At 41.7% G+C, this 27,668-nt stretch overlaps 1 protein-coding gene across 7 annotated transcripts in view; it reads left to right on the forward strand.

Annotated features, from left to right (window-relative positions):
• Window positions 1-27,668, forward strand: part of Atpalpha (sodium/potassium-transporting ATPase subunit alpha) — a 105,499-nt gene that overhangs the window by 73,144 nt on the left and 4,687 nt on the right. For 3 of the 7 annotated variants that reach the window (XM_076379030.1, XM_076379033.1, XM_076379034.1), the window contains exons 2-7: window positions 16,687-16,767; window positions 17,996-18,121; window positions 18,945-20,670; window positions 21,531-21,767; window positions 22,245-22,546; window positions 23,654-23,748. In XM_076379030.1, the coding sequence (XP_076235145.1) occupies window positions 16,687-16,767; window positions 17,996-18,121; window positions 18,945-20,670; window positions 21,531-21,767; window positions 22,245-22,546; window positions 23,654-23,748 (2,567 nt within the window). Of the gene's footprint in view, window positions 1-16,686; window positions 16,768-17,995; window positions 18,122-18,944; window positions 20,671-21,530; window positions 21,768-22,244; window positions 22,547-22,791; window positions 22,887-23,653; window positions 23,749-27,668 lie in introns of all 7 variants that reach the window. The other 4 variants (XM_076379035.1, XM_076379036.1, XM_076379032.1 and 1 more) reach the window with 3 other exon arrangements.

A 27,668-nucleotide genomic window follows, 5' to 3' on the forward strand; every position in this document is an offset into this window, starting at 1 on the left:
GTGAACGTGGGCACGCGAGAAGACCCATATCGGGACACGCGATCCAATTCCTTCAAGGCAAACGATGTTAGCCGAATGTTTAACATACTTTAGTTTGTTTTTTATTCGTACAGTTCCCGTGGTGCTTCTATCTGTGGTTTTCCTAACACCTCCTGGGAATAGTGAGAAGAACAGCTGGACTTTTTCAAGTCTGAAAACGAAATTGGGTGACTGATGAATGCGTTAGTAGTGATAGCCAGTTTGTAGTCAGACCTAACTGTCTTTCAGAATCAGTTCCATTGTAGAGATCCAAAGTTTCAATTTAAATGCTGTCTCAACTTTGACATTTTCGAATTTGATTTAAATTTAAAATCAGGGATATTCATACGTGAGTGGTCGTGGTCAGTTAGTAGTCAGTCCATTGTCAGTTTGGAGTTCAAAATTTTAAACGTACTGGTTTCTACCGTGGTATTTTATATGTTCATTTAGAGTTCGAATTACGTGAATATACTAGTGATAACAATCAATGGCCAACTCTAACAATAAATTTCCTGTTTACTACACCAATTCCGCCACGTGACCCCGAGTTGCCATTTGGATCACTCGAAACGTAATTGCTTCAACTTTGGTATTTGGCAGTGTAACGTACATAAATATGAACCCACTAGAACGTATCAATGGTCGCTTCGAACAATGAATTTCCAACTACTATCATCTTCGTTAAAAAGCGTCGGGGGCCCCATTTGACTATTGTAAATTGCAATTATTTGTATTCTGTAATGTATGCACTAATGCAAATCTGTAGATAACAATTCGTTACAAAATTCTGTCACATCTCGGTAGCTAACGCGTTGATTATAGACGATCGATACGTGATTCGGATGAAGGATTTTATGGAACCGATAATGAGATGTTACATGCATTAACACGTCATCAATAATTCTAACCCAAACTAAAGCAAACGTATTGGTACGTTATTAATAAATCAACTCTGAATTGCGTGGGAAGCATACGTGTGCCATTAATGAATCAGACAGGAACCATGGGGAACTTGATACTTCGTTATCAGGGAAACCGAATGCAGGTTGCGATAAAGTTAGACATTCGAGAGACGAACGTAGATTAAGTCGTATTACTGCGCTCTTAAATGTTTTCGCGCTGACGATTACGTTCAGAAGGTTTTTCTTCAAGTTTTCAATAACCAAGGTATCGCTGCACGAGTGTTCAATTTCGTATTCATATTTTATTTCATCCAGAAGTTAACCCAAAATTCGAAATTGAAGAGATCAGAGAAGTTAAAAGTCCCTGTGATGTATCAATTTTCCCCTGGCCAGGTTCACCAACCCTACAAAACAAAATAAAACAAACAAGAATTCTCAACATTATCAATATAGTCTTCGTAAAACACAATTTTCTAAAATTCTGACTCCTACCACCCCCCTAGTAGTAACAATAATATTCACATGAGCTTTCAAGTTTTCCCGCCAAATTCGAATCTCAAACGCTAATATGAAGCAACACAGTGACGTTTGAACCACGTTCTCCAATTCGTGACTCGCAAAGCGCCCTCAAAATCCGCTTTCCGTGATCTGGATCAGTGGTCACGGTGTCAGTGGACGGCCGAAGGAGAAAAGGTAGCTGTGTGGCGCGACGTCGGCGAGGAGCGAGGAACGAACGCGCGCTCAAGTTAAACGGCCAATCTCTCCCTCTTGACCCAATTCGCAAAACGCCCTGTGTGCCACGCACGCGTGACGTCACGGGTCTCTCCTCCTCTCTGCGTGAGTAATGCGTGAGGGTGCGTGCAAGGCCAGCCTGCACAGCCGGTCTCTCTGCCAGCTGATGTGCGTTTCTCTCCTACGTGCATCCGCGTTGCTGCACTTGTCACGCGCTGTGAACCTGCTATTGTACGATAAAAACGAATTCTGTCTGTCGATATGAAATACGAAACTCTTGGATCGAAATTATGGAAAATGGGGAAAAAAAGGCATTTGAGCGAGTGGTGCATGTGGATGCAGTTCCTTTTTGGCTGGCTGATGCACCTTTCTCTTTTGAGTAGGTCTGGTTCTGGATTTATAGACCTATGATTCTTTTAGAGCGAGTAGTTGGAAGGTAGTTGCAAGAATTGTGTGGGAAATTTAGAAAGTCTAAAGGAAGGGTGGAATAGTCAGTTTTTAGGTAGCTGAAAGTGTTATGCACTTTTGTAGGATGTATACTGAGGTAGGTGTAGGTGTAGTTCGTTTACTGTGCGTGGATACGTAATATTTGGAGGGAGGGGAGATGGAGGAGGTCGTAAACAGACAATACACTTTTCTTGATTAGGTATCGTCTACTTTCTATACAGTGTACGTATTTTAAACATTATGCATACCTATTTGCAGTCAATTCATTGATTTATGGGACACGGTATCTTGTGTCAAATGATTGAAATGCAGAATTGATGGATGGCATTCGCAGGGGCACTGGGAAGAGAAACGGGGTGTGTGATGGATTGTGTTTGAAATTACGAACCATTTCTCTTGTGCTATCTACACGTCTTTATATGAAAAGTTTCTTGAAAATATTATTACATTATAGATAAAAAATCCACTAGGGAAATTGGAACATACCGAACAATGCAAAAGTTTCGCACGGTGATTACACTTAATTCCAAAAACTTTTTAGGAACTTTCAAAGCAACATGGTTCTTTCGACTTTTCACTTATGAATCACATTCACAAAGGAGTTCGTCAACCATCAAGTGTTTGCAACACATGGGGAACATCCTCTCTATAATAAGCAGGATCGATGTAACTTCTCTCGTAATTTCGTCGATGAAACTTCGTTCCGCATATTAATTACCATAATTGTGTTTTCCTTGCGACGTGAAAACCTGCTCGTGACTCCATGAAGAGCGTCGTTCATCAAATTTTCATTCAGCCACTTATTCGATGTAGGCGAGCGTTCACTTAACCGCACGTCCCTGACGTCGGCCTCAAAACTTTGTTAATTTAACTCTGACATTTAATTAATTTTATCGCTACGAAAAATCGGAGACAAGAAGGTTCGTGTGTATGAACAAAATGTAGGTACATTTAGATACTTAAGTATTATGAAGTACATAGAAGTACTCTTAAGTACATCTTTTCAGGTATGTTATTTTTAGATGTCCTGAAATATTTTAAAGTACTTTCTGGCCCTCCTAGGTATCTCGAGGTATTTCAAAATACTCTTAGGTACTTGTAGACATTTTAGGTGCCCACAGTAGTCCTAGACATTTAAGGTACTTCAAGGTAGTCCCAAGTATTTAAGCTACTTCCAGGTATATTCGAATACTTACAGGAATCTGAAGGTACTTTCAGTTAGTCTCACATGTTTCAAGGTACTTCGAGGTTCATATTCTCATGCACACTTAAATATCACAAGGTGTCTTCGGATACTCCAAACAATCTCAAGATAGCCCACACTACTCTAAAGTATCTCAAGCTACCTACTTGAACGTCTCTGAAGGTATCCCAAGGCACTTCAAATTACCTCAAGATATCTCACAGTACCTCAACCATCTTCCGAATACTCCAACAAACTCCAATAACATCCACCAAAGACCCCCTGTCACAACCCAAAAATCATCCTCGCAATTTTGCCCGTTTCTACCTGAAAGATTCATGCACACGATACAATCTCGAACGAACGACCCTTACGGGAGAGAAAGGGACGTAGCAGATGGAGGGACTCGAATCCACGATGAGTCTAACGGTTCCCAGCTACCTGTGTCCGTGCTTTTAGCCGCTGACAGACCTAGAATTCACTTTTGCATATTTAATGGCGGGTGGAGGACCGCCACGAGAGCAGCTTTTGCTTTTTATGCAAGCGATGAATGCGAGGTGATCCAACAAAGCGCGCGAAGTTTCGTTAAGTCGTCCTATTTTTAGGCCGCCCCTTTCGCGTTACCTCAAACACGTACATCACGGTCTAGTCGATACTCATGGATCAGAAATACTGTAGCTTCTGCTCCACGCGATACTCAGGACATTTTCAGTTTTTCCTCAGACCATTGGATCGCTCCCATAAATTCGACATCTTCAAATACCTCGCCTCGGTGCTATCGGAGGAGTCTTCGTCTCATTTCACTTCGGGGCTCTCATTTTTTACGCCTGAACGGAGTGTGCCTCCACCATCTCGGGGCTAAGAATTTATGGCGAAAGTTGAACGTTTCTGGAATCTAATATTCGCCACTCGAACGGCGCTCGTGATGTATTGGGGGCTACAGCCACTTTGGAATGCCGAAGTGCGAATTTGTAAGGGTCCTCTGTTATTTTCGTGCCCACTCTGAACAGGCGTTAAAGTTTTACTGCTTGGATATTGCTCATAGCTAACCCTCGGTTGTCATACTGGGTCATCTATTCTGGGTTCAATTTTCAAGCAATTGCTGATACGAAATTAACAAATGCAGTGACATATTCAAAGATAAATTCTTAGGACTGTAAGGTCTATCAAAAATAGTTATATGGGAAAAATTGTAACTTTTTATATTTTATACGATGTAGCTAAAAATGTTGAATGATGCTATTAAAATATGATGTGGTTTAAGAAAAAAATAATTTTTAGCGCACCTTTCAAAGGAAGTATTGATTTGACATGTTGAAACAGAGAAATTTTGGAATCAGGAAAGTACCATGCTTTTTTTATTTTTAATTTTTAATATGGGTCATTTTGACCTAGAGTGACAACCGAGGATTAAACTGTGGATAGTTGTGCAGTTATTAGGTATCTAAGCAAATACGAAGGAATAGAATAATTAATAATATCTCATCTCACGAAAATCCTTTACTGTCCAAACTCAGAAACGCTTCCCTCATCTCTTGATACCCTCCAGGTTAAAACTCATCTGTTACCAGCAGCTCCACCCCGAATCCCCAGCATTTCAGCCCTCAAATAAACCCTCGAAAGACGTCAAAAGCCGCAAGACGCAACACTCCGCCCAGAGACAGTGAAACTAGAACATCTGTCGCGAATTCTGGACTTTCCCTGTAACGTTCCTAAATCTCTCTCGAAAACAGCCCGAAGGAAATCGCTGGCGCCAGCGATGTCCAGGATGTCGAAGGATGTCCCCGTTATCCGTGTGCAGTGGTTTGATAGCCGTGCGCGCGCGAAAACCACGAAGAGGGACGAGGGTGCTCGGTGACCTGGTTGGCTGGGCGCTTGGAGCCACCCTCTCCCTCTGGCCGACGCGGAAAAGTAAAACGGCAGAAGTCTCGTTGGGAGAGCGAGCAGCAAAAATGAGACGATGCTCTGCCGAAGCGAGAAAAGACGCAACAATATTCTGTATTATTAAACGAGAGAAGGGTAGCGGAGGGATGGAAGCAATTAAGCCGGCGTTACGTACCCACCCTGAAGTGGGTCATTTTTCTCGAAGCAAACGGGAGCTGGATTATTCTCGCAGCTGCAGAATGCAGAAAACAAACGAATGCTTTAGCCTTTCTTAAAGGAGCGTAAATATTAGTTAGTTTCCTGTGCACTGACTGTTTGTCAGTAATTTACGTTCCGAGAGAGGATTCACGGATGAGGTGATTCGTTCTCGACGAGAGGGTTCAAGTGGAAAAGGAATTAGGGGAATGGATGAATGAATTGGTATCAATTTGGTCGCGCTGGCGGAGTATGTGCAGCGATCTGTGTATTTAGACACTTCGATTCTTCTTTTACTCGTGGATCTTCGAAGGTGGTGCTCCATTCGTCAGGGGACAATGGGATCTTGAATCTTAGGCTCTCGTTTCTATTGTTACCTTCTGTCAGTCTCGGTGATCCGACTAGAATGTGTAGACAGAGTTTTCATCTCGGGGGGGATGCTGGAACAGGGTTCGAATATTCTATGTTCTTATTGTAGCTCTTTCTGTCATCTCCGTGAATAGGTAAATGGTTCTTGGTATTGTAGACTAAGGTCTTCATGTTGACACGTTCAGTGCTTACAGAAAGGAGATTCTTCTTTCTCTGAGAGTAATTTCTCGGCCACGTCCACGTGTGTCTATGGGGTTTCATTCTCGAGGGATGTGAAGGAAGAATATACTGTCAGAAAGGACCAGGACCTTTGACAGGGTCTTATATTCTTATAAACTAATCTTCTTCGTGTTTTCTATCTGTCAATGAAGTCATAACACAAAATTGTCTGTCAGAGACATGTCTCTGGAAGATTATGTCTTATGGAGAAAAATTCAGCTTCATATGGAGGGTTCTGTATTCTCGTGTATATAAGTTGATATTAATACTAGTTAACTTGGCACCAGCATATCTGTCAGGGGATTTTAATAAGATACATAAATTAGTAATCTACATGAATGCTTAAAGCGCTTAGAAAAAAAAGCATATACAGTTTTCCCATCTACCAAGGCATTAAGTTACGTCCTCCCATAAATCATGCAAATATCTACAATTTTCTGTCTGAAAAGCGTGAAATGAGTAATCTTCAACAACACTATCTATAATATAATCTAATACAACTATCATAAATTTGTGGTACTATACACCTTAACTACGATACAATCTACCAGTCTAAATATACCATAGAACATTCACCCGCCCTCGAAAAAAGCACAATCTACCCCTACAATACCCAACTACCCAAAAATACTCCATTCACACTAATCACTTAGAAACAACATGAAAACACCTCCACAGAACTTCCACGCACCCCCACCCCCTCTCATACCCCTACCGTCGCTACAACCTATACAACTCCCCTTCACGACAAAAAGAAACCCTCCAAAATAGAACAAAACTGGCGTGAATCAGCTTCGAAGGGAAAATCCCGAGGATCAAGATCCATGCAACCCCCGTGGCGCCAGGGTGTCCGCGTGCGTGTCCCCCTGTGCTCGCTCGCGCGTGCTCACGCACACTTCCCCTTTGTCCCTGTCTCTGTGAGTGCTGTAGCTCCACGAGAACCAGAGAGAGAGAGAGAGAGAGAGAGAATAGGTGGCCTGGTTGGGTATTGATCCGTAATGGGGGTGGGTGTCAGGTCGCATGCGCATCTCCGACGACGAGGCTGCCTCCGTCCTCATCGACCCGCGGGCGAGCGCTGAAAAAGGGAGAGAAACGGAAAGCGGAACGCGACACGAGGAAGGCACGGGGCGAAGGAGGGACGGTTTCTGGATCAGAATGGTACGGTACCATCGATGGGACGCGCGCCTCGGGCTGCAGACACGGCCCCAGGCCGATTTCGATCGCCCAGCCTCGAAGTGCAACGTATGCAGACGTCGAACACGCGACGACAGATTGGCGCCGCGTTTGTTACCTGTCGAAGGACGGCTTTACTGTAGACACCTTATGGAGAATTTCCTTGGCGCTTCCTGCGTCGAGTTTTCTTATGCGCTATTCGGTCCCCTGAAATGCTTTACCTTTAATGCTTTCCAGGAAACTTCTCACAAGACACGAATAGTAGGATCTCTGTTCTCTGGGGACGCTTTGGCTTTGTTGAGATTGATGCTCAGGATCAGTTCCTGAAAGGGGGTTCCGTGAGGTCTTGGGAAGGGAGTAAAGAGCGGGGAGAGATTGAGTTGAGGAAGTTTGAGGAAGATTGGTGGAAATGTTTGACACTGGAATCATCAGGGATTAATGTGTTTCTGGTTGAGGACTATTGAATTGTTTAGGGTTTGGGGTGAAGTTAAGTCTTCCCTGGATTTCTAAGTTTGGGTCCGTGGATTAGGTCTAATATTGCGATTTATCTGGTAGAAATTAGTTTTACTTCTCGACAGTAGAAGTTTTATGAGATTATGGGTATGTGAAAGCGAGAGATTTCATTAAAAGTTGTTATGTTATTGTCTCCATAAATCAGAATGATCGATGAACCTCGAGATTCATTTACTGATACAGATTAAAAGGACGATTTAGTTAGCTAATCAATCTTCTTGTAGAGATAATAGATAACTGTCTGGACTTGTACATTCATATCTTAATCAGTATCTTGATAACTTTTTCTGCGAACCAGTTATTACCAGAAAACACGAAACTTGAATGAGTGTAAAAATTGGATTATATTCTGCTTAAAATTCCATACCTAATTCTTCAATTTTATCAAGGATTTCTATCTAACTATATCTCTCATAATTTAAAAAAAATTTGTCCATTAAAATGTTCTCGTCCCATATGCAATAATATATTTATTCTTAAAAATGAAATAAAAAGTCCATCTCAAACAATTATCAAACCCTGTCAAACACCCTCAAACTACCCTAAAGCACGCCCAAAAATTTCTCAACAGAGTCTACTGAAGTTTCAAAGAACCACTGTTACACTTTATCGATCAACGCTAATTCTCTGTTTGCCGTTTCTCGTAGCCTCATAACGATGACGTAAACCTTTCATCTGCCGCCCCCAGCGCACAGGAAATTCCACCCCCTCGCGCGAAACGAACTCGAGTTCTCGTTGAGGATCGAATTGGGTTAAGCGGGGCTGACTTTGTTAGAATTTCGAGTTAACCCGTCGCATTGCTTCGAGCCCAACCGGAAGCATACGTCTTCCGTCCCTCAATGGTGGTGGTAGTCGAGGGGAGGACTAGGGGGTAGTTATGCAACTCGATTAAACTCGGTTTGTCGCGTCTGCCGCGTCGCGAAATTCTTGGCTCCGTCTGTGCTTCTGCAGAATCAGGTCTTTACCCCCTCCATCCCCTTCAACAGGGCGGGCTGAAATCCACCCCTAGCGTTAATGAGAACAATGGGAAATGGTAACTGATTCCTATGTCTGCGTCGATAAAAACGCGCAGGTGCATTTCTTGCAATTCTCAATTCAATTTGTTCGATTGGGATCGAGATTCGGTTCCCTCGTTCTTTTTATTTAGTTAGTCCCTGTAGAATTGATTATTCACGGTCCTGTAGCTACAGAACAATCAGACTGGAAGTAATAGAGGCAACGCTGTGCAGAAATTGACGAACAGAATTATTGTATAGTATCTGTACCTTAAATCGTTTCCCATAATGAAATTTTCTTATTAAAAATAATAAATTTTAATTTTTCATTTTTTGTTAAAGAAATAGAAAGGTTCTAAATGCCTACGTATACTTATTAGTTCGCTTGTAATTTGGTATAGGTAATCGTTAATATGGGTTCAATAATCTTTCACAATTTTTTAAATTAATTGTATTGGTTTCCTGATTGAATCGATGTTGCAGCGATTATCATGAGGCCTTATCAATATAATTGCAAGAGGCTGCTGCATCTCCGGATTCGGGCGAACAGCCGTGTCTAGCGAGCAGCCGATCCCCCAGATACGCTTTCTTCTCAATAAAAGCCCTCGTACCCTCGACCTTAATTCGACGATTACGATCCCCATCGCGAGCGTCCACGAACCTCCTCTGTGTCTCGCCAAGCGAGTCCCAGGTGCCCTTAGCGGAAGCGAATCTCCACCAAAGGAACGCCACCGTGAAAGTTAATTGGGATTTTTACTTCTGAACATCTTCCCTAAACTTGGAGAAAACTGTAGCTTTGAGGATTTTTAGGAATGCGAATTTCTGCGTCTTGTATTCATGAAAAGGCGTTTTGAAATCTTATCTAAGAAAGATAATAAGACAAATTGAATTTTGATATTTGGTTGCAAGAGGGACCTTAAGGTATCTTCTCAGTATAGGACTTCAAGTACCAGAGCTTTTTGTTCATGAAAACGTGACTCAGAACATCTTGCACCTATTGTGGTATAGTTTCAATATCCATGCAGCAAACAATTTTTTGCTAATAGAAGAACAGCTTGAACTTGCTCAACCCTTGGAAACTGCTTAAAATGTTTCTTGTTCATGAGAACATAGCTTAAAGTTTCTTCTGCTCGGATGAACGCGGTTAAACTTCGTCAATCCATAAAAGCATGGTTTAAATTGTTTTACACCCAGGAAAATATAGCTGGAATCGTTTCTAGCTTCGTAACGTTGCTCCAATTTCTTCTAATCAAGAAAAAGTAGCTTTAGCTTCCATCGAAGAAATAGGGGCTTAATTTTCTTCTATCCTTCGAAGCGTACCTCGCAGTATCTTCTGTTCATAGAAACGCAGCTTAAACTTCTTTAGCGTATCCACTGTGGAACTCATTTTGCCAATGGAAATACGACTGAAACTCCTTCCACGTCAGAGCTGATTTTACCACTGAAAACATAGCCTAAACTTATTCGAGGTGATTCAGAACTTCCTTTGCTAATGAAAACGCGGCTTAAGCTTTCTGCACCTCTGGATTGGTATTCCATTCAATCGTTATTAACTTAAACTTCTCAGACACATTTCAAAATTACTTTTTCGTCTATCAGTGCAAACGCAGCTGAATATTCAAACATGGAGGACCAACATAGAACCATATGTTCAAAACATGGCCTTATCACGACGTTTTCCTGCCCGACGACCACTTCCTGTCGTTGTCGTGCACCTATTGCATGGCCATACGTATTTTATCAATTAAAAAATATTTCGCATTCTCACACAAGCACTTTGCTCATTAGGCCAATCTCAAGTCTACAAGAAATACGTGGATCCAATTATAGAGAACGCTATTAATTCACGCATCTGTGTAACAGTAAAATAAAATCAGTAGTCTAAGATACCTACTTTTTGGCCAATTTGTTCTCCACGCGCACACAGGAATCACACGCTTCTCGTGATCAGTTCCGTGCGCCATTAAAAATTTACTTAAGGTCGATCATTTTCATCCTGCAGGCTTTATCGCGGTCTACATTGGATTAGCTCACGCCCCGTTGACAGCCCGTGCTATCGATCAGGATTTTCGTGGATTCCACGCTCTTCTGACCATCACCCCTCCCCCTCACTCACCCACCCACAACCTCTATCCCTGACCGCTTCATCGATCGAGATGTCGTCGTCGAGGACACGATTCTGCGTTCACGCGATGTAATCCCCTCTTGTTCGCGTTCCGTTTGTTCTGTTCCCAATGTGTACTCGCTGTGGCTGGGGGATTTGCATGACACAGTGATTCGAAAGGATGAAATTTTGTATTGGTTTCAGGTGTTGCGATATTTTTGTATGTTATTCTGGATTTGTATGGTACATGAAAGTTTCTTTGGGCGTTAGCTGTTCTTAAAGACGGTGAAGCTAATTAAGAGATGAGGTGCAGAATATAGTAACTCTTCGTTATGGATATACAGTTTGTTCAGGAGTTTATGGCGAAGGAAGTGTTTTTGAGTTCACGTCATTTGCATATCCACTTTGATCTTACTAAAGGTATGGGCGATGGCACATGCAAGCATAACTCGTTTGACTGAAGTAATTTCAAGCTGTAGCGGACATAGCGACGAACTTATAACTAGGTTCTCTGCTGAGTTCGTGGAATCTGGATTCTTTCTTTCGGAAGGTAGTCTGAAAAATCTGTAAAGGTATATGGACTTCGTACAGAAATGCTTTAAGTTTTCCCAGGAAATTCAAACTTGAATTACCCTCTGAGCTCGTAGTCAGTAATAGTCATAAGAATCCAAAATCCTTCAAACTTCGAAGCTTGAATCCAACAGTAAATTAAAATGAAAATTAAGTAGAAACCATAAATCTCTCTCGCAACAGTTTCACCGACTCTGCCCACTATAGTAACTCCCACTCCCTTGCTCCAATCTCCTAATCCCTACACAAGATCCTAAACTGCCAGACCTGGCTTCCCAAACGCATAAAACAGTCTAGCGAAGTATCCAGCGCGCAGCAAGGAAAAGCGTCACCGATACCAGCTAGTTTATAGTCTTAACCCTGGCTAGTTTAACTCGCTGAATAATTCGCGGTAATTCAATGTTCCAACGCGGAGCGCGATTAAGTAGCAGCCAGCTCTCGTGACGCGAGCGCACCGCCGGAATGCGCGTTCGACGATTAGATAAAAATTGCCGAGAACGGTCAGTCTGCACGATCCTGGCCGCTGCCTCTTAACACGGGACGTTCGTAAAAAAGCGCAATTTCGTGCGGCCGTGCATATCGACGCATGTGCGCGTATGCACGTAAACGCCGCGACAATTCCGCGACATTATTATCTCTCGTTGATCGTCACACGGTGGCTCTCGTCATTGAGGAAGCACGATTATGCAATTTCGTTACGTACGCACCTCCGCAGACCGGCGAGCACATGCACACGCACCCACTGGAATGTTGACGTTGAATCGATGAAACACGAGCACTGAGTCGCTTTTTCGTCAAGGTTGATAAGAAGCTCTGCGAAGCTGCAACGAAAATTGTCGATTATTGGGGGATATTTGATAGTGGAGATCTAAGGGGATTTCGTGTATAAGAAATGATGGAGTGGAATATTTTGTGGTGGTGGAATGTTGATTCTTGGTTGGGGGAATTTTTGGGACAGTTTTAGAAATTAGGTGGTTTTAAATTTTTGGAGAATTTTTATTGTGGGGATCTTCTAGTTGTTATCTGTTAAGGAGGCTTTTCTGACGCTTGTTTGAGAAATAGACTGCGCGGAATGGAATTCGATTATGTTAGAGAAAGAGTACTAGGGTCCCTAAATTGACCCCACCTTGGTATGCTAAGGGTTAAGCAAAATATATAGACGCTATCGTATTAGATATATTAATCCATATTTCTATTTATTGATCTTCTAATTCCGAATTATCTCATTTGAGTTCTATCTCTATAAATCCCCAGTGATCCACTTACCATTTCTGGAACCATTTCCCAGTCCAGAAATAAATAACTACAGAGTTAGACGCATACAGAGCACAAGTTCCTACAAAAATAAATAGGAATATTTGTAAAATTTTGGAAATGACATAAATCCCTTCGCCAAAACAGGATTTCCTCAGCCGTGTGTTAAGTATGCTGACACTTGTGGCCACGTAAAAAGAGGAATTGAAATTCCTGCAAGCAGCCCGTTAAAATATCGGTCATGCCGCGCATCCCGAGGGCATGACACAGAAGCTATCTGAAGCAATTTATTTCGACGGAACGAGAGCTGCCGTCGACACACACCGCTCGTTAAAATCGAGTTGACGAACGACTCTGCTGCTCCCTGTACCTTTGTATCTGTATCATTTGGATCAATAGAGAGCGAACCTCCACGCTTGCAGTCTCGTCCGCTCGGAACGAGTTCCGAGCCCTTTTTCAGGGCCAGGGGAACTTCCCGTATTGACCTCTATTAAATGATAATTCATTTAACGAGGGATCATCTGGCTGAAGAATGATCGAATTCGTGTCCCCTAAGTTCATCGCAAATGATGTCTCTTTTCAGTTCCTGGAGACGCGTGCAAGCTGAATGGGGAGTAGAAAGAATTTTTCCTATGAAAGCTTCTGGATCCTTATACTGTTAGGATCGGAAGCTCGTTACTTGCGAATACTGTGCGTCGAAACTCCCCAAGCAGTTCAGTATTCTTATAGCAGAGAGTTCCTGAGTTTGAAGTTCCTGTTAGCAATGATGTCTCCTGAATAGCGAGCTCCAGACTATTTGGGACACTGAGTTCATCCGAAATTCAAGAGTGTAGTTAGACATTCTACTAATAACATGTTCAGTGATACTTTTGAACCTTGTTAACAATGAAGAAGGTAACTCAAACAAAGGAAGTTTGGATAAGGAAGACACTGAAGTAACAGAAGCTTTTAACTTCTTCGGCTCAGAAACTTGTTAGCAGTGAATAGACCAATTGAGAATTCTTCCAACGATGAATAATTAAATATTCCTTCACCAAGAAGTTCTACAGTTCTGAAGCTCGTGGTAGCAACGAGGACCGTTTGCTGTTCTTTCAACAGTTAACATAATGAGTTCCATCCAAGGTAGAGAGATCCAACAGTGAAAGAGGTTGAAGTAATTTCGTAGGAACTCTCGTTTCTTCAGCAACGATGTCGAGAAAGTTTTTAAACTGATACTGTTTGAAGTTTCTGTAACGGTTAGTGACTTGATTTGATCAGTGTTAAAGGATATTTAGTGAGCAACAAGATCTCTTCGCTACAGTATTCCTCATGCCTGAATACCTTCCCTAATTGCCAATAAGGTACTTCGAAACTTTTCTAAGACCTAGTACCAGGCTCAAAATTGAAACACTGTGTTAAAGGCTATATTTTTCTATTTTCTGCAAACTACTATTGAATGAAATTTCGTTAATAGAGTGAATAATCGAGGACCTGTGTAACTAATAATTATGACTCAATTAACCCAGATCCTACTGTACTTAAAGTTCTGAAAAAAGTAGAAATTTCGTGAAATTTGAAATTCGACATAAGTAATCAGAAACTCGAAGGTTTCTTTATTCAGTATTTTCCTCTGGTCGTAATAGAAGGTTAGCGATTTCTGATAAAAGGTCTCGATCTGACTCCATGAACGCGTGGCTTTCTTCAACGTTCTTCGAGAACCACTGGCCAACAGCCAATCTATTTCACTTATTTCCGCGACACGTTCAAGATTGGAATCACCGTTCCGAGTCGCGACGAGAGGTCGAGACAATTTACTGCACTGCGGCTAGCAAAATCTTTTCGCCCGCAACGAGTGACAATTATCGCATCGCGCGCGCACACGTGCTGAGACTCCGCGATCGATACGCGAACAGAAGCATCTCGCGAAATTCAAAATGGTACTGCAACCTCCTCGTTCTACGTTTAACCGATCACACGAGTCGATTGTTCGAAAAGAGATTAAACGAATCGTACTTGAATAGAGATCCTAAAATTTGGAAGCTTTTATTCGAGAAACTTTGGTAAAGATCGTGAGAAAGGAACAACTTTCAACGTTAAGAGAGAGAAAAGAAGATTGACTCTCATAAATTGGAGTTGGTAAATCACTGAGCTTGCTAAAAATTATAAGTCGAAAGTTCTTATGTTTGAAAATTTGAAAATTTTAATGTTATAAAATTTGAATATTTAAAAATTTGAAAATTTGAAGATTCAAAAATTCGAGGATTCTATACTAAGGAACCTTTCCTCATAAGGTATCTTCCAATTTCATCTTCAAAAAGCTCTCTACGTCTCCAGAAACTACTCCCCGCTTATAAATTAATTTTCCAATCCAAACAGAGGCCAATTGAAAGTCTAACAATAACTGGAACTTCACCTAAGTCCTTTGCAACGCTAGTACAGCGATACCTGCAAACAACCATGAGTAATCCAGTGACGATCGATAGAATCGACTTCGCCTATCGTCTTGGTGTAACCGAGGGTTACGACCCTCGCAAATTCGAGACTTGTCATCGAGTTTCCAAGATGTAAGGCCACGAACGACCCCTCGGAGTAATTCTTCGAGCTTTCGTCGCCATTTCGTTGATGTGTCGTTTGTATGCATCGAGGTAGTTACGAAAATGGGATCGTATCCATCGTTGAGGCTGGGAAACTGCTCGATTCGACGAATGTACGCTAGTAGACGTGTATTCCATTCTTATATTACAGAAACCGCCATCTATTTTCATATAAGTTGCCACAGAGATATTCTGCAGATATTGGAGATGAGTGATGCCCCTGTTTCATGCATACTGAAGTAGCGTCAAGTTATCTTTAAAAAAGTAATATTGGGCTTGTCTATACCAGCATGAAATATTGAAAACGAAGATCATTAAATGTAATAGTTTCGTGGTACAAAACTTGTACAAGTCTCTGGTACAAATTTTCTTCAAAACACTGACACTATAGTAGATATACTGTACAATATCAACAGTAGTTGCATAATCGAACAACTCATTCAAAACTCTCTACTACTCATTCATTAAACATCTAATTACTTCCGCCACAAATACTCGCATTATAAAACTAAATTCAGCTTCACTAAATTCAGTTAAAGTGCATACATCTATAAAAAAAAGAAAAATTTCAAAAATACTAAAAGTCTTCTCTTTGAAATATAAAAATAAAACACACTATGCTTAACTAGTATATTCAACTGGCGTTGAATATGTCTTAATCTCAGCTTTCATCTGTACCACCAATTGGTATCACCAATTTTCGTCAAGCTACACAAATAAAAAAATAATATATGTACCACAGCGTGGTCATTAAAAAATCTGCGAAATTGGACAAGAAAAGTGAGAATTGCTGGTCAGGTGTGATCCATGGGTCTTCGTTCAAGGATAATGTCGATTACGGGATACCGTGGAGCGATTTCAGCGATGTACGTCTCCATTGAAGCGGCACCGGAAGCGGTCGTTATCCAAACGCGAGCGAGCCGAGCGCGACTAGCGAGGTCGCTCTTGAAAATTAGGCTTCTGCCTGCACCGCGGTCTCACGTGTTCGATTTACGCTGCCCACGTGTTTCGAGAAGGTCGGCTGAAACGCGTTCCTGCGTTCCTCGTGCAGCACCGATTGTCACACCGCCGACAAATCGAATGCACCGGCGTGACGCGAGTGTCAATTCGCTCCACTAATTTCACTCGCACCTCTGACTTCGTTTCTGTGACATCTCTATCACTGGACTCAAAAAACAATAATAAGAAAGTATTGGACCACTTAATTCGAGGTATAGGGGTTAACGAAGTACTTAACTTAGGCATATGACTAATAATTTAACTTTATTTTTATGGGAATTATAATTTAAACTTTAATATAATTTACGAATCTTTTGGAGCTTCTTGTATATTGAAAAATCTTTTCATCGTTAAGTTTTGTGAAATGTATAAGATTGTGTAGGAGAGGAATTTTTCAGGCACATACAAACACGCATTGTCGAACCCACCGAACAAATTGGAGTTTTATTTTATATTTTGTCTGTTTTAAGTCATGCAACATTGATTTATTTTTTGTATTTTTTTGTGTGCATTCAACAGTCATCTCATGTTTTTTTTTGTCATACATTTTTTACAGCATGGCCGCTCAGATTCATACAGGGTCGCCACGTTACCCAAAATTCGCGACGACAACAAAACAGCCGATGGGATGTATAAGGTATTCATACAGGACGACACTATATTACTCTCTCAACGTTTCTGACAGAATATTCTGTCATTTTTCTCTGCGAATATCTATCGCCTTCACGAATTCTTCTACGAATTTCTCTGAAATCTCTTTGGGTGGTTCTTTGGAACTTCATATTGCTAACAATTCTTCTTACTTCGAACTAACAATTTTTGGTAGCTACTTTTTTCGATTATTCAAAGATTCATTAAAAAGAAATTACTATTTTAAATATCATATTTAATTCTCTGTCTTTTCGTATCTATTCTGTTCTCTTTTTCTTTAAACATTTTATAATCACATCTAACATGCACAGTATCTCTCGACTTCATGCTAACACTAATCGATAACCACTAACATGGTCACGGAGTATCTTCTATCGTTATGGTGGAACTTTGGAAAACTGAATAGGAAACTTTGCTCTTCGTCTCTCGCTTGCTTCGTCTACTTTGACACATTATATCGAGGTACTTAACTCATATTGGTGACAGAATTTACAGGATTACTCTAAATGTATATTCCACTGACTTTTTCGTCATCTCTGTCAACGTGAACCGTGCGTTAAACACGGATGATCGTTGGATAATCCATAAGTACTGTAATTAATGCTTGCAATTAAGGGGAGGTTGATCCTCAATTATCCCCCATCATTATTTTCATTCTCTGCAAATAATTTTAATGAACGTGTGGTATTAAAATGATGTAATAACTTTAAGCTACTGTAATTATTGGTCTCGTCATTGTTCCTCTTTCTCCAGTAAAAATAATTCTCGAACTGAAAACATCTCTCCTCTTATAATTGGAACAAATATGAGTGACTATTAAAGGCCACTGAGAACCACTGCTTTCTTTACTCCATACCCTTTTCCTTCAGGAAACTCTTCTCGTTTCTAGCTAAAATTAATCCCCATAAATTCCTTCTAATCACTAACTACTATCTAACTACTAAACAAAAGTTCATGAGAATTCCCATGGTGGTTCTTAGTAGAAGAAAAACCTCAAGTGGTCACTCAATTTCGTTGCAATGATAATCCCAAAACTTGCATGAAAGTTAGCATAAAACTGCAGCTATAAAAGTAGCAACTAGTTAACAATGCAAGGTGTTATCCCTCTACCCAAACCACCACAAATTCTCATTCCCAAAGGAACCCACCTCCAGCCATCAGCTTCCCTTTGAACGATCCCACTGCAACTAACATTGTTCTTCTTTGTTGCACAGTCGCGGCGGAAGAACCCAAAGCGGAGGACGGACAATTTAGAGGACTTGAAGCAGGAGTTGGACATTGACTTCCACAAAATCACGCCCGAGGAACTGTATCAGAGATTTCAGACCCACCCCGAAAACGTGAGTCGAAAAAATTATTCGAGGTTCGAGTAATCGAAAATTGTGAAGAAGCAAAGGGAATAAAAAACTTGGAAACTTGTGGCAACCATGTTCGAGCTTTGAATAATTATTAAATGCGAAGACTGACGCAGTTTACGTGTACTATGCGTCACGATCGATCAGGTTATTTAAAGCTCCAGTATCTTCGCTGACACAAAATTCATGACATCCCTTATTTAGCGAGGCGATAATTGTGAGAGAGTTAAAAAGAAGGGTTGTCTGAAAAGAAAACGTGTTTCATGATAGTTAGAGAATTGTGGTAAAGATGAGAATCGTGGTCCAGGACATGAGTAATAATTATTCAAATCGAACAAGGTTAATTAATAGATTGTTAAAAAAAAAACACAGAGTATAAAAAGAAACATGTATTATTACAAGGAGATTGTGAATGTTTTTACTCTGGCTACAAGACAGAACGATATAATATATAAGAAATCACATTTTTTCATTTTCGAGATATTGATATTCTCAGGTTTCAAATCTTAATTCTATTATCACCTTACATTTTATTACATTAATGTTTCTAAAAGCAAAACTTTGTCGAAAGCGTGAACTCTATTTTGTAGGTTTCAATTAAAACAAAAATTCAATTTTTTTTAGAAGAGTGAATCATGTCGTTTTGCCTCGAAGCCAACGAATCATTTACAAAGAAGTTACTCTCTTATAGAGTCCTAAATTTCCCCTTTCAAAGGGATGATGCATAATGAGCAATCAAAATTAACTTAAATTCGAAAAATATTTTGTGTGATATAATAGACTCTAATCAATTTGAACGATTTTCCAGGGCCTCAGCTATGCGAAAGCAAAAGAGAATCTCGAAAGGGACGGGCCGAACGCATTGACGCCGCCTAAACAAACGCCAGAATGGGTGAAGTTCTGCAAGAACTTGTTCGGCGGTTTCGCCCTGTTGCTGTGGATCGGTGCGATCCTCTGCTTCATCGCGTACTCGATCCAAGCCTCGACCAGCGAGGACCCGAACGACGACAATCTGTACCTGGGTATCGTGTTGGCGGCGGTCGTCATAGTCACTGGTATATTCTCGTACTACCAGGAGAGCAAGTCGAGCAAGATCATGGAATCGTTCAAGAACATGGTACCGCAGTTCGCGACGGTGATCAGAGAAGGCGAGAAAATGACGCTGAGGGCGGAGGAGTTAGTGCTCGGTGACGTGGTCGAGGTGAAATTCGGTGATCGTATACCAGCCGACATCAGGATCATCGAGTCGAGGGGCTTCAAAGTCGACAACAGCTCGCTGACAGGAGAGTCCGAGCCCCAGTCGAGGTCTCCAGAGTTCACGAACGACAACCCGTTAGAAACGAAAAATCTCGCGTTCTTCTCGACGAATGCCGTTGAAGGCACCGCGAAGGGAGTGGTGATCTGCTGTGGCGATCAGACGGTAATGGGAAGGATCGCTGGTTTAGCATCCGGCCTTGACACCGGTGAAACGCCGATCGCTAAGGAGATCCACCACTTCATCCACTTGATTACAGGCGTGGCCGTATTCCTCGGTGTCACATTCTTTATAATTGCTTTCATCCTCGGCTACCATTGGCTCGACGCGGTTATCTTCTTGATCGGTATTATCGTAGCTAACGTGCCCGAGGGTTTGCTCGCGACCGTGACCGTATGTCTAACGCTGACAGCCAAACGAATGGCGTCCAAGAATTGCTTAGTTAAGAATCTGGAGGCTGTCGAAACGCTCGGTTCAACATCGACCATCTGCTCGGACAAGACTGGTACCCTGACACAGAACCGTATGACCGTCGCTCATATGTGGTTCGACAATCAGATCATCGAAGCTGACACTACAGAAGATCAGTCTGGGCTGCAATACGACCGCACCAGCCCTGGATTCAAGGCGCTGGCCAAGATCGCGACGCTCTGCAACCGTGCCGAATTCAAGCATGGCCAAGAGGATAAGCCGATCTTGAAGAGGGAGGTGAATGGTGACGCCTCGGAAGCTGCTCTGTTGAAGTGCATGGAACTGGCTCTGGGTGACGTGATGGGCATCAGGAAACGCAACAAGAAAGTCTGCGAGATTCCGTTCAACTCGACCAACAAGTACCAGGTGTCGATCCACGAGTCGGACAACCCTGACGACCCCAGGCACCTGCTCGTGATGAAGGGCGCCCCTGAGAGGATTCTGGACCGTTGCTCGACCATCTTTATCGGCGGGAAGGAGAAGGTTCTCGATGAGGAGATGAAGGAGGCGTTCAACAATGCTTACCTCGAGCTCGGCGGCTTGGGTGAACGTGTGCTCGGCTTCTGCGACTACACACTGCCGTCCGACAAATTCCCCATCGGCTTCAAGTTCAACTGCGACGACCCGAACTTCCCGATCGACGGGCTCCGCTTTGTGGGCCTGATGTCTATGATTGACCCGCCCAGGGCTGCGGTGCCCGACGCGGTCGCCAAGTGCCGTTCCGCCGGCATCAAGGTCATCATGGTAACCGGTGACCATCCGATCACTGCCAAAGCCATTGCCAAATCCGTCGGCATCATCTCTGAAGGTCAGATCATACGTTTCTTTTTCTTCTCTTATAACTCTATTTCTCCATTGAGTACAGTGGTCATGCGTTCTTTTCTTTTATCTTACAACTCCACTTCTCCACTGAGTACAGTGGTCATAGGTTCCTTTTTCTTCTCTTACAACTCTACTTCTCCATTGAGTACAGTGGTCATACGTTCTTTTCTCTTGTTTTACAACTCCACTAAATACAGTGGTGCTGGCGTATCGGTCTGGAATTCTTCTGGGTTTACAGTCCGTTTCTACACGATAAACTAAGTAGCTCATAACGAGCTTCAATGACCTCACTACACCCTGATGGGTATTCGTGTCTCACTTGCACTCAGTATTCCTCACACTACCTTCACACCCGCTCCGATGAAAGCGAGCCCAAAAGAAAAACATTCGAGGATGTCCTAGAATTTGGACCACCCTTGATGATGTTCAAAATGTAGTTCCAAACTATGGACCGTTAAACTGGCTTTACTGTACTTCTTTCGGAGGTTGGGTGCTGTAAGTGATGTAGTGTCTTTCTACAGGATGATCCTCCCGCTAGTAAACTCAAAGCAGTGTTGCTGTGAAAATATTGCAACGGGACTCTATTCTGATATAAGTGGCCCACAGTGCTCTTACAAGTTTTCGCGCTGCAATATTTTTGTGACGACACTGTCTTTAAGTCTCCAAACAACAGGATCACACTGTATGCGTTGATTAAAGTGATGTAGAAATGGGTCATAGTGTAAAATAAAGTCGCATTGCTGGAGAGTTTGATAGAGAATAGATTTATTTCCGGATTTTATTGCGGATTATATTGAGGCTTCTATGTTATGAGTTCACGTAAGAAGAATGACGATTTCTGATTAGGTAATGAAACCGTCGAGGACATTGCTCAACGGTTGAATATCCCAGTGTCCGAAGTGAATCCTCGTGAGGCTAAGGCTGCCGTCATCCACGGAACCGAACTCAGGGAACTGAACTCCGACCAACTGGACGAGATTCTCAGGTACCACACCGAAATTGTGTTCGCCCGTACCTCGCCGCAGCAGAAGCTCATCATCGTCGAAGGCTGTCAACGAATGGGTGCTATCGTCGCTGTAACTGGTACGTCATTAGCTACTGTGAATCCTTATCTTACCAAAATTGGGCCAGTCAGACAGCATATAAAAATTTTGTAGAAATTTTGTTCAGAAAATTGAAACAGATCTACAGAAGAACATTAAAGATTTATAAATTAAAGATTTGAACATTAGAAAATTTGGAGACTTGGAAATTTTGGGAGTTTGGACAATATAAATTCTATCTTGTTGAGAAAATACAATGGGCTACTTCAGTACTCATTTAGTATTTAGTATTAAGTATTAGATACTCTTCAGTATCCATTTTTTAACCTATCCAAAGAATATTACCATGAAGTGCCACATACTCATCAGTGTCTTCAAGAAATTACTAACTTGATCAGCTTTTATTAGAATCTTGCAACTCTCAGAGCCCAAGAGATTTCAGGAAACTACAAAATAAATAATTCAAAGAGACAGTATTAAGGTGACAAATATGTTTTAACCGAGATGTCTCTTCCAGGTGATGGTGTCAACGACTCTCCCGCGTTGAAGAAGGCCGACATCGGTGTAGCCATGGGTATCGCTGGTTCTGACGTGTCTAAACAAGCCGCTGACATGATCCTGCTCGACGACAACTTCGCCTCGATCGTGACTGGCGTCGAGGAGGGCCGATTGATCTTCGACAACTTGAAGAAATCTATCGCGTACACCCTCACCTCGAACATCCCTGAAATCTCACCTTTCCTGGCGTTCATCCTTTGCGACATCCCCCTGCCCCTTGGTACTGTCACTATTCTCTGCATCGACTTGGGAACTGACATGGTGAGTGCTATTTTTCTACCTAGTCTTCGATCGTTTTTTCTTGAAAATGGTCGAAGTCTTTTCAAACCTGTTTTAATTCGACGAGTCTTCGATACTTGGTAGCTGATCAAGTTTCTCGAAGAATCGTTGAACCTATTTTTGAGTAACTAAAGAATTTCAGCGGTATGAAGTTTATACTATGAACCTGATGGTACGGTCGAGTGACATTTCTAGTGGAATGTTAAGTTCGAAACGATGATTGTCAGGTACCAGCTATATCCCTGGCGTACGAGCACGCCGAGTCTGACATTATGAAGAGAAGGCCCCGTGACCCTTATCGAGACAACCTCGTCAACGAAAGGTTCTCTACAGAAGCACTAGACCCTACATCGCTTTTATCGAATTGTATCGCTAGGTTCTGTAATTGTCTTTAGACCAAATAGAGCTCCAGTATTCGCAGTACGCCTGGTCTACACGTAGGAGTATATCTAATAATCTAAGCTAGCGTTAATCAGCTAATCACTTTGCACCCCCTTTAGGTGGCCACTTTGGAGAACCTGCAGAAGCTGTATCTTAAATTAACAGTAATTATGAGAATCTTGATTCCATCTGAGATCTAGTCTTCTCATAGGACTTGAAACTTAGTAGTTATAAGATACTTGTCAAAAAGGATCTCTTGAGAATCAGGATTCTCTCGTAGGAATTTAATCCATTTTTTTCAGCTAGTTAGCCAGTTTTACATGGAAAAAAGGAAAAGGGAGCTAGAAAGCATCTGGATCGCGTCGCGATCCCTTGAGAGAACCAAAGATCCCCATGTATCCCATGCTCTCGGAGATCCCTCGCCTCTACTCCCTCTTCATCGCTCCAATCAATTTAGTTTTTTCTCAGTTAATTTTTTGCTTACCTTCTACGTTTCATCATATGACACACTCGCAAGAATGCTGATTGTCGCGTAATGCACGAGAAGTTTAAAAAGAAAGAAAAAGAGAAGAGAACAGCTAAGCCCATGTTCAGCTATCCGATCTCCTGCAACGTGATAGTCAGCATCCTTGTCGCAAGGTCACCGAACAATATCGACGATTTAACTTGTTGGCGTTGTTACTGAGCCTGTTGATAATGTGACGTCAGGTGCCAGCCATCTCACTTGCCTACGAGGAGGCAGAGAGCGATATTATGAAGCGACATCCACGAAACCCGTTCACTGACAAGCTAGTTAACGAAAGGTAACACATCAACAAACATAACCGAAGCCTTGACAAAAACTATACTTACACCAGACTCTCTACCTTTTTATGGTCAGAAAGAGTAATCGGTGACATGATCCACCTGACTCCTGAGGCTCGTCCCCTTTTGTGTCGGCAGGCACGAAGAGCGACATATTGAGCAAAGCTAACTCAGCTATATCTGGTACACGAATGCTGAAAATTTGATAAGATTCAACGAATTATGAAGTAGTCTCAGGAATCAGGCCACACAGTCGCGATCGCTCTCTCCTTTACCTGTCTATTGGTCGTTAACACTTCTTACTTACTCCTATGGTTATTGTATAGTAGCTAGTTCGTTCTGTCTCGTATAACTATGATACTCGTTCGATCAGCGAATGAAAACCGTTCAGATTCTCGTGACAAGTATCTTTCCTATATGACAACTGTGAACACAGGGTGATTTACAATTTCGTGTGCAAATTAATCCCTGCCTAATCTCGACTGTCGTGCCTGAATTGTTGCTCAATCGTTTCAAATTCTTGTTTTTATTCTTTACCTTCTTTTCTGTTTACTCATTTGTGAAAGTTGACTATGTTGATGTCCAAGGCGTGTAATTATTCATTATTGTGGTAATCGAACGAGAACAAACAACGGTGAACTAACGACTATATGCCACTATTGCGTCCGCACAAGGAAGCTTCAGCTAAAATTTTCGACTTTCGATATATAAAAAAAAGAACGCTATAAAACTCTACGATACTGTTTCCTTTATTTGTTGCTTGACCACTTTGTTAAAACCGCTAAAGGCTGGGTTTAATTTGCCTTGGTCGGAGGAATCAGACACACGCTAGGATGATAACAGTAATCTAGCCCGAAGACAAGGTAAAAGAATGGTGCACGCGGGTGTAACACACTTCAGGGCATTTGGTGACTGGGTATAATTTAAACTAGAGCTTTATTATCAGACTTTTTTAATATTCTTTCTCTTCCTCTACTGTTCGGGACGCCCGGTCGACACTCGCTCTAAGCTGGATTGTGTCTTGATCAGTCGCGTTTGCTCGTTCACGATCGGCGCCATCTTGAACTTGGAATCCTCAAAAAACGACATCACTGAAATACCGTGGGAATTACTTTGTCATTAATTGGCAAATGCTTTCGATGACCAGAACGTTTTTTAAAATTCAATATGGAAATGAAGGAACAATTATAGTTAATTGATTTTTCCTATAGATTCCCGTAGTCTAATTATTGAAATTAATTACTGTAGTCAGTTACTGGTGAAATCAATCGAATCAAAGGACCATAGGAATAAAACAAAATAATACAGAAAATACAAATTTATTCAATATTGCATAGCATATTTTTTTAATTTTTTGTTACCCATGTTTTCTATTTTCCTTTCTTCGTTATATATTTTTTCTATCTACTTCAAAATACCAAAGGCAACTTCTCAAATTATGCAGGATGAATTATCCATGAATTATCCATGGCGTACATCGCAGGACGAGCAATCGCCTAATCTCTCTCTGTCTCTCTCTCTTTCTCGAGGGTTTTTCTTTTCCTCTAAGAATTGCCAGTGATCGCTTCCGTGACAGGATGATCCTCGCTTGTAATTAGTGTTGTGTTTCGTTTACGCCAAAGGTAAGCCGTTCTCTTTCTCTCACCTGTCTTTCTATCTCTCTTACTCTTTGTCTCTCTGCCTTTATCTCTATCTATCACTCCCCCTTTCTACTTCCTCTCGAGCTCAGCTTTTCGTAGACTTTTTCTCTTCTTCCCCTCGATTACCAAAGCATCTCACATCCACCATGGCGCTTCCGGTGTCGCCGATGGACAGGAAGTTGAGTACCAATTCCCAAGCGTTTCGTTTCTCTCTTATTAGCTGCCGCCAACAGCCACTCCTTCCATCATCTTTCTTAAATCGCGCTCTTCGAGCCTCCCTTCGGCCTTGGGTCCTCGAGTTCGAAAGGTGATGACGTATCGAGGTCTCGAAGCGCCTAGACACAATAACGGCGCGTTTTCTTTTTTTATTTCGATATGATACGGAGCGGCGCTTGATCACGTTCGACCACTTAAATTTCTTTCGGAATTTCTCATCTATTTAGGCATTCAAATAGGGCGGAAGAGCAGAGTTTCGTTGAATGACACCCCTTTGGGACACCTTCAGCGAGGAGTTCCAAATTTTCTTTCGACCTTCGATCTCTTGCTCCACGCTCTACACATCTCTATCTTTATCTTTCTCTTTCTCTCTACTTCTTTTTCCCTTTCTTCTTCTTCACTATTTCTAGCTGCCTTTTACGCTACAGGCCAACTCTTATCGTTGCCAAATCTTCTTGGAACACTCCAGATCTCTCTGTCACACGTTTCGTTATCTTTTCATTCTTGTACGCGCTATGATAGCTTGCTCATTTTTAGGAAGGCTGGTTCATTCTTCTGGACCCTCTCGAATCGTCAGATGTTTCAGATTTGAGTGATAATAGAAGACGATGACAGTGGTCCTTATTCGATTCACATTGTAAATAGTGTGTACATAGATCCGACAGTTCACTCTATTTCTCTTGATATCGTTACGTTCATTATCATTAGTTAGTATCATTTATCATTGATATTTTTCTCTCACATCGATCCTCCCAACAGCTCTATCAACAGCATCACCTTTGGCAATCCTATTTTTATAATCTTTTGATACTATCACCGCCTTTTTTATTATACGGTTGCTCCTTACTACTTTACTACTTGTTATCACAAAGTCAGCGTTGAATCGAGAAACCTAGCAACGAGTTTTTACTACTGTTACTATTTTTTTATATTTCCACTCTCACAGCTGCAGCTGCTACCTCTGTATTTTACTATTACTATTTACTACTATTGCCACTACTACTATTACTTATTACTATTTACTATTTACCTACCTTTTTTATCGCCACAATATCTACACGCATTCGAGAGAAAGAATTGAAAAAAAAAATGGAAAGAGAACAAACAGAAAGCGTCGAAAAGAGACTAGAGAAACGAAATATGGCACCTTTTGTACATCTTTCTTTTTTTAGGCGTTCATGATTCTTCTTTGCAGTTTTTTTTATCCTTTACAGTCCTCTCACGTTTTATTCTGTAATGCGCTGCCTACCGCCGCTGCCTTCTACCACTCTGCGACTGGCAACTTTCTAACGGGTGCTGAGTGACCGAGAGCAAAATATATTTTGTTTTACCACAAAGATACACGTGCGATCGAAAGTTGCTAATGCCGGGAATTCGATGGGTCCATGTGCATTTGATAGCAGGAGGAATAAGGTTATTCGTCAGCCCTCCTTGTGCAACAGAGAACCTCCAAAAACATCTAAGTTTCATGTCAAGAGTGCAACATTCCTCACAGTATTCACATAAATAAATTCACGAGCAAAATATTAACAATACTCGATGAAACACTTCTCTGCGCACCAGGGGGGTTACATGCTTTGAAATACTAACAGAAATGAAGCTTGAAACGTGTTGAAAGTGCACGACAGATAAAGATATCGCTCCTAAATGCTCGATGAAACACTCTCCCTTAATTTAGAACACTTTCCAAGACGATTATTCAGTGGAGACTTCATCGAGGATTTCTAGGACACAGTCAAATCATCTGGTGATGGTTGGCAAACTGGCAAGAGAACGATCCTGAAAAGGGCATACCTCTTACCTGGACGCTTGGAATCTTGCTACCATCTTCCCTTCACCTTGGGCATACAGTTCTTCTACAACTGGGCATAACTCTTTTCTCAGTATTCGTCAAATACTACCTTTTCTAACTTCTCTAAAAATGAAACAGTAAATAGCGTCTCTAGCGACTAAATTCTAATTCACTTAAAGAACTGTCACCATGTCCTCAATAAGAGAACATTCTGCCCAGTGTCTTGTCTCTGTGCGACCGTTTCCAAAATGGGAATGAAGGGAAGATGAGA

Source organism: Calliopsis andreniformis, chromosome 5 (assembly GCF_051401765.1).
Source record: "Calliopsis andreniformis isolate RMS-2024a chromosome 5, iyCalAndr_principal, whole genome shotgun sequence".
In the NCBI taxonomy this organism is placed as follows: Eukaryota; Metazoa; Arthropoda; class Insecta; order Hymenoptera; family Andrenidae; genus Calliopsis; species Calliopsis andreniformis.